General features: G+C 38.5%; 1 protein-coding gene across 2 annotated transcripts; it reads right to left on the reverse strand.

Annotated features, from left to right (window-relative positions):
* Positions 1–464: 464 nt before the first annotated feature.
* LOC311056821 (C-type lectin domain family 4 member M-like) lies at positions 465–5,800 on the reverse strand. Of its 2 annotated transcripts, XM_084073648.1 has the most exons (6): positions 5,623–5,800; positions 4,966–5,067; positions 3,220–3,363; positions 2,980–3,113; positions 2,625–2,722; positions 465–1,163 (listed from the first exon to the last, which is right to left on the reverse strand). In XM_084073648.1, the coding sequence occupies exons 1-6, from the start codon at positions 5,744–5,746 to the stop codon at positions 998–1,000; spliced, it is 768 nt and encodes a 255-aa protein (XP_083929774.1). In that variant the 5' UTR covers positions 5,747–5,800; the 3' UTR covers positions 465–997. The 2 variants fall into 2 exon arrangements, with proteins under 2 accessions (XP_083929774.1, XP_083929775.1); XM_084073649.1 differs by lacking the exon at positions 3,220–3,363.
* Positions 5,801–7,909: the final 2,109 nt, after the last annotated feature.

A 7,909-nucleotide genomic window follows, 5' to 3' on the forward strand; every position in this document is an offset into this window, starting at 1 on the left:
TTTCCTTCTGCTGCTGTACGTTATTAAAAATATCACATACTTATTTCAGAGTGATGGCTTTTTGGTCAGCGCTCATCATACTCTTGACTCTAACTTAAGCATAATCATCAGTTCCCTTGTTTAGCTAAAAGCTCAGTCCACACCAGTGGACAAGTGAATGAACACGTTGCTCAGGAGAAGCAGAATCCCACCTTATAGCTGTGGTGTAAAGTAACAAAGTTCTCTCTCTCTCTCAGGTTTAATGTTATTATTCTACCAGTGTATAACTTAATTTAAGTCAATTTAAGTGGACAGTAGCCATTGTGACAGCATTAGAATGTTACGTTCCCAAGATTTCTAATTCCATATGTGACAGCGTTCACTTGAAAGAATGGTACGGGACAAATGATCCAGTCTTTATGGCTTTATTTCATGTATTCAAGCAAACAAGCAAACAAAACACAGTTAATGAACCTTGAAGAAAAACAACTGTCTGGCTGTTTTGTTACGAAATGCACTTTGAACCTTTACTTTAACTTTTACTGAAGGTGTCCTCCCCGACACCAGGGTCTAAATGTCTCAATGGCAGAGTAGGGAGACCACCTACAACCACTGCAGATATACTAGTTATATTGTATTATTATACTATGTACCATGTATGGATTAGTTAAAATAATGTTCTATTCATTAACTTAAGTCCCGGACTGCAGCTTTAAGGAACTGATTTGGACCAAACCCAGTTCAGAATACATTACACAGAGTGCAACACACTTCATTGCTCTATATGAACATGGTAATACAATGGAACAGATGGCTGTATTCACATTCTATAGGCTCTCCTTTAACTAAATAATGAAGATATATGAATTGTAATGTACATGTCTATGTGCATGTTGAGTAGAATTGCAAGAAAGGCAAACCAAAGCAAACACACAAACTGCCACATGCAAACACACCCATCATGTACAGTAGCTGTACCAACGCACCAGCTAACTAATACATGGAAAGAATAATGATTTCAGTAGATAACTCTTTCACAGATCCAGTGGTTAAGTGCATTACATGACCTGTCGTTCCATCCTTTACTTCCTTTAACCTCAGGGTTAATGTTATGAAACTCAGCACAGTCTTCTTCTTCACCACCACGGTATCCTAAGTTATTAGGCTCACCAGATCTCCAGTACCTGGAGAAAAGTAGGAACATTTAGTCAATTACCTTACATGTACAAGGATGGGTTTTCACTCTATTGTTTTTAATCATTACCTCAAATTATATTAACAAAATTATATTTTGTTATTAATTTTACTGGATTATGAAATAAACAACTTATTATTATAATATAATTGTTGTAGTGATTGTCACGATGGGAGGTTTGTATTTTATTATAATACTACTCGGAGCCTAGCATGTCGGCAGTGGTGGAAAGTATCTAAATACATTTACTTAAGTACTGTACTTAAGTACAATTTTGAGATATTTTTACTTTACTTGAGCATTTCCAATTACTTACTTCCAAAATACTTTTACTTTTACTCCACCTCATCTCGGAGACAAATATTGAACTTCTACTCCACTACAATCATTTGAAAACTTTAGTTACTAGTTACTTTTCAGATATACATTATGATATTATGAAACGTACATTAACCACTTTAGCCCTATTTTATACATAGGCTATTTGAAAATAGCAGATCTACAAGCTCACAACGCGTCACGTCACATCGCGACGCGTTGTGAGCTTGTAGATCTGCTTTTTTCAAACATTTTTGTATTTATACCTTTGGTACTTTAAGTATATTTTGATGCCAATACTTTTGTACTTTTAATTAAGTAAATTTAGATTTCTGGAGTTTTATTTCTATGTTGCAGTATTGATACTTTTACTTAAGTAAAGAATTTGTGTACTTTTTCCACCACTGCATGTCGGGAACGATGCAAGTCAGGAATACTTGCCCTACGCGTTGTGCAATACCCTGTTATCTGATGTACACCCGCATCACATTTCACACACTTCCACTTTCCTCAGCTCATCCACCATGCTATCCCTTTCCCTTTGGTAGTGACTACAGTCCATATTAGCATATTCCACAGACTCCTCCTCCTGGCAATGATCACATAAACCTGTTTGCCAATCAAATATGATGTTTTATTTAATGAACCGTTTCCCAGTAAAAAAAAAAACGTATTTAACCCTGTAATGATGACCTCCTCTCTCTACTTCTCATACTTTACCATTCTGTTGTCACTCATTTTTGTTTGAATGTTATAAAAATACCTTCCTTCTCCTCCTCCATCCCAACATTACTGCCATTCTTCTACCACATTGTTCCATATTACATTGCATATGAAGCCACTTATATTGGCTGTGTGACACAAAGTTTGGCCAATCAGTGAAGCCGACGGATCTGGTTGGCCAATCAGGGACTAATACTGTCTAGGTGGCACAAACGTGGCATGACGCCCCCAATCTGTGTCTGCTTTCCAAGTTACACCCGTGTCAGACTGACAGAGCGACACACATAGATTTGGTGAATTTAATAGAAGGATTTAACACAATTTAGAAGAATCTAGTGAAGAGTGAATATGTGCATTTTATTAAAATGCTTCTTGAAATAAATGGAGTAGAAAGAAGGTAAAGTTTTACATTGGTGTGGTCAGTGGCGTTCCATCGACCCACTTCCAGGTTCCTTCAATGTCAGTCAAACCCAGCCACACTCTCCAGTCTAGATTAACAACAAAGTCCTGGACAGAAAAGATGCTGGTTACTGAAGTATAAACTGAACAATAGATTTGAGTCTCCACAAATGAGGTCATAGCATGCACTATGCACTAATGCACACACACGGACGGATGCATAAATGTACGTACGTACGAACAAACAGACACATACTCACACACACACACACACACACACACACACACACACACACACACACACACACACACACACACACACACACACACACACACACACACACACACACACACACACATTATACCTGTTTTTCTTTGCTGTTTATGACCATCAGGTCTGATTGGTTGTCTTTACAGTATTGTCTGCTGTCCTCCCAGTTCTTCAATTCAGTAGAGATGTAATAATAACTGCTGGCAAGTTTCTTCCATCCAGGTAATTCTAACAACACATAAACATCGACACTGTTCTTTAATCTGCTCAGATGAATGACAAATGATGAACAATTTGACCAATGAAGGAAAGTAAATAGTGATGTCTCACTGACCACAGAGCCTCTTCTTCAGGTCATCTCTCTCTTGTGTCACGTTGATATATCTGGTCTGGAATTTGGCTTTCTCTTCAGCCAGGTTATGTCTGGTCTCAGTGGTCTGTAACTCTAACTGGTCAAGGCGTTTGACCAGGTTGCTGTCTGTGAGAAGGAGAATCAACAAACTGATTAGCTTTACATACAACTATGTTCTGATAGTAAATCGTCATTTGACAATGAGACAAAAGACCTGTTTTGGGGAAACAGGCGAACTGGCGTGGAGTGCAGTGGGGAGTGGTGACAGACGTTCTGTATTTTACAGACTGGAGAAGGGTGGAGTACCCGTAGTGAAATAGACTGAATATATTATCAGTGGGTGTGCCGTAGTTGTATTCAGCCATGCTTTTCATTGCCTTTAAAGGGTTACTTCTCCCCCAAAATCACTTTTGTTCTATCGATTACACAGACTTGAATTCATGGAGATTTTTTTGTTTTTGTCTTATACCTAAGCCTATAATTTGATGACCGGCGGCGGCTCCGGTAGGACACTCAAAGTGTGAACTTTGAGTCTCCTACCGGAGACATTTGCATCTTTCCGCCGGTCATCAAATTATTGGTTTAGGAATGTGACAAAAACTACAAAATCTCCTGGAATTCAAGGCTTCATGGGGTGTGTAATTGATAGACAATAAGTAATTTTTTGGCTGAACTATCCCTTTAAGAGCAGCTGCATACTGGTCATTTCCACAGTGTCATGGAAGGAAAAACTCGGAAATGTGGTTTTTCTCAATACCAAATTGATCCTCGTCCTGGAGGTGCAAAAATAAACTACAGTGCAGCACCTCAAACAGATGTCAAAGCAGATGATGAAATTATCTTGGACGGAATAATGCATTCATATATTCGCCACTGGTTCTATGAGAAGCATTTCTCACTGTAAAGCCCAGTTCATAAGCCCAATTATACAACAGGTAGTTCTGACGGAGCAATCTGATTGGTTGAAATATCTACCCGTGCTTCAAATGATTATGATTATGACATCTAATCAAAATATAAAAATCAGCTGGGGTGATCAGACAGTCCCAGAGCAGAGCCAGCTAAGTGGCTCGGCTAGCAGTTTAAAAAAATCAAATTTCTATTGAATATCTTAAATACAATGAGATTGAGCTAACAATTCCGTTTTATTTCTAATTGTCCAGTCTGAGAAAAGTTGTCTCGCGTGGCTGAGTAAACAAGGACTCTGTCTGTCAGACGGACCCCATGTATTTCCACACCAGTGATGCTTGCGCAACTCGGCTGTGCCTCGTTCCTCACCGCATCACTGGTGTGCCAATAATCACGATGACGCACACCCTCTTGTGTAATATTGCTTAATTTGTGATCGCCAGATAAACTACATTAACAGACATCTGCAGAATGACTGCTCAGGGTCCGCATGGACATTAGTGGACACAGAGCAGATAACCCGCCCCAAAGCGATGTCCCTGTTGACACCAAAATTGCAGTGCGCTGCTGATTTGCAGATGACACACCCCCTACTGCACCTCTCCTCCAAAGTCCCCAAAACACCAAACACACGCAGGTGGGAGAAAACATGGCACTTTGCCTCCAGCAATAGTGCATTTGCCTGTCCACTGCACATCACACAAATTCGCCTGCCCCAAAATATGGCCCAATGTATTTCAAGCAACAGACGTCAACACAGTTTCTGACTCAAATATAACAAGTAAAGATACTTTTATATGTTTATAGAATGACACTCACTGTGTATGACCAGGCCAATGATGGCAGCCAATAGGAGAAGACACAGCGTTCCCAGACAACCTGCAGCAGCTCTGGAACGATTGTTCTTTGGCTCATCAGAGTCTGAAAATATAAGACCCATTTTCAAGGTGTTGCTTCAAAGATTTTTTTTTTTTTACTCAAGGCAGATCAAATGAATTGTGTGACTATCCAATCACGTGTGAATAAATGCAAATGTTCCATTATAAACAGCCACTAAAGTATTGATAATTACATTAACATCATTCTTCTTGATTGGTCATTCAGAATGATACATTCCTCCAGTAAAATAAACACCACTTCAGTGGGAAATTTATGAAGCGAACATTAAATGCAACACAACTCTAATGATTTTGCAAACACTATACTGGCCCATACAGTATTTAAGAAACTAGTTAACATTTTGTTATTATTGAGTACATTATCACATTATTAAGTTGGCCCAAAAATACGACTGTTTTTGACAGCAGAGTACATGTCACTGTTTAGGATATTTTTTTGCACAGGGCACTGTTCCTTTATGAATTACATTAAAGCCACTTCTATAGAGAGCACTAAACCTCTGGTATGGCATAACATCCATAGATGTGTTAGTTAACCATTGAAGGATTATATCTATTTTTATGTTTTTTTGTTTACCTCCATGCTGTGGTGCAGTCCTCTGTACAGCATTCTGCTGGGTCCCAGGGTCAGGGCGATGAACTCTCAGGCTGTCATATGTGTGGGTTGTCGGGTATGGCGTGGTGTACACGTCCTCAGACATTCTAGTTCATCTTCTACGCTTGTTGTACAACTCGATGGAAGACACACAACCTCTCGTTTGGTAAATGGCTGCAGAGCAGCCTATTGTTAACTTCTTTAAAGAGGGCAGGCGTATCCAGCAAATGTCACAGGAAATGACCACCTCTGCTGTGGCGTGCATTTCCTCAACTACACTATGACTTTAGTGAATTCACAGTTATCAATAGGACAGACTGTGAATGATGACTTTGTCTTTGTTCATGTCCTTGCAGATGGTATGGCATTAGGCCTCATTGTAAATATGATACATGTTCCACTCTGGGGGTATTTCCATGAATGAAAGCTACCCAGAACTCAGAAGCTTAGGGAGTGGTTGATCATAGTTTTTGCAACTTTTGCTGAGGACACTGATCTGTGTTTTAAATGGACTGTCCTTTACATACTGTACATACATTCATGATTCTTAAATTATTATGCACATTAGACACTTTTTTATGCACTTCCTAGCATCCATATTGTGGGGTAAACTCTTTGCGAAAATAGCCGATATACAAGCTCACAATACATTGCAATGTGACGCATTGTGAGCTTGTAGATCGGTTATTTTCAGCGATATGTATTTGGTGTAGAGGGAAAGAAGGAGGGGGCCTAGTATAGACCTATAGAGGACCCCGGTCAATGAAGTATACTGTAGGTTTAAGTGGTTAATTGCAGCGGAGGAGGTAGGTGAGAGAGTGGAATCTATGCTATCACCTACAGTACAGTACCTGGAAACATCTATGCCGTCTCCCAAAACCTTCTCTTGTCCTCCTCACTAAACCCAACATTTATGTGTTTTTGTCATTCTTGTAACACATAATTTGACTTTCTCAATTATTACATAATTGCCTAATCGTAATTATTTGAGATTATTTTGCATAACCGTTATAATCCTTTCCATGTTGAAAAATGTTCATACATTTTCAAATATAAAAACATAATTTGCGGAAATAGTTTATCTACAAGCATACAACGTGTTGCATCACGACGCGTTGTATGCTTGTAGATCTATTATTTCTATTAAACTATTACATTTTCAAAAGTATAAAGTTATTAAATGTCAGTCATTTATTTCTTATAGTTATGTGTCATGTTATGTGAAATGTTTGTTTACAAAGCCTAAAAGCAAAACAGAAATGTAATATTTATTTATATGTTCCAATGTTCAATGTCAACAACACAATTAAATCGTTAATCACCAGAGGTGGACGAAGTACTCGACCCCAGTACTTGAGTACGAGTACAGATACTCCTTGGTCAAATTTACTCCACTATAAGTAAAAGTAGCTCAGTCAAAATGTTACTCAAGTAAGATTAAAAAAGTAATTGCTTTTAAATATACTTAAGTATTCCAAAGTACATGCTTTGAAAAATACTAGTACAATAATAGTACAAGTACAAGTAAAAGTAAAAGTAGAAGTACATTTCTTAATTTTGATATCAATGAATTGCTGTAATGTTTTCACAATGCATTTATAGGACCTTGTTACTCTTGTTTCAGAGAAGTACTGTAACTCTCTGAAACCACCTGCACTGCATGCACTGATGTGCTTGCTTGTAGACGTTATACAAAGCCTTCAGAAATGCCTATACAAATATAGAAATGACTGAGGAACCAGAACTAAATACTTTTACTCCTATACACCCATACAAGATGTAACAAAGAGGCGAGCGGAGGGGGAAGCCAGAAACACGGCTAGTGTGAGAGCAGAAGTTAGGCCAATTGCATTTTAGGGAAGAAAAAAAACATCCAACCTAAAGGCCAAACCGCACCAATGCAACTAGTCGCAACTCCTTGCAACAAAACTGTTTTAAGGTCAACCACACCGATGCAACTCCTTGCAACTGCCATTGGGGTTAATGGTTGCAAGTAGTTGCAAGTAGTTGCATGTTGCAAGGAGTTGCATGGCGATCGAAACATTATTGTGGATGTGGAGTGGGCTTAAAAGTACTCAGTACTTTATAGCCTTCCTAGAAATATACTCGAGTAAAAGTAAAATATTTGTCTTGCAAATGTACTCAAGTAAGAGTAATACGTATAAAAAAATCTAATACTCAAGTAAAGTACAGATCCTCAGAATCTGTACTCAAATACAGTACTCAAGTACATTTACTCCGTTACTGTCCACCATTGTTAATCGCAATT

The sequence above is a fragment of the Gymnoscopelus microlampas genome, assembly GCF_963454915.1.
Source record: "Gymnoscopelus microlampas genome assembly, chromosome: 12".
Taxonomy (NCBI): Eukaryota; Metazoa; Chordata; class Actinopteri; order Myctophiformes; family Myctophidae; genus Gymnoscopelus; species Gymnoscopelus microlampas.

Bases quoted from the DNA above. Each gene is read 5' to 3' on its own strand.
- LOC311056821 (XM_084073648.1), bottom strand. From the start codon at position 5,746: ATGTCTGAGGACGTGTACACCACGCCATACCCGACAACCCACACATAT. The intron at 3,364-4,965 runs GTGAGTGTCATT...TCCTTCTCACAG, and splicing joins CATTGGCCTGGTCATACACA to ACAGCAACCTGGTCAAACGC. The intron at 3,114-3,219 runs GTCAGTGAGACA...ATGTGTTGTTAG, and splicing joins CCTGAAGAAGAGGCTCTGTG to AATTACCTGGATGGAAGAAA.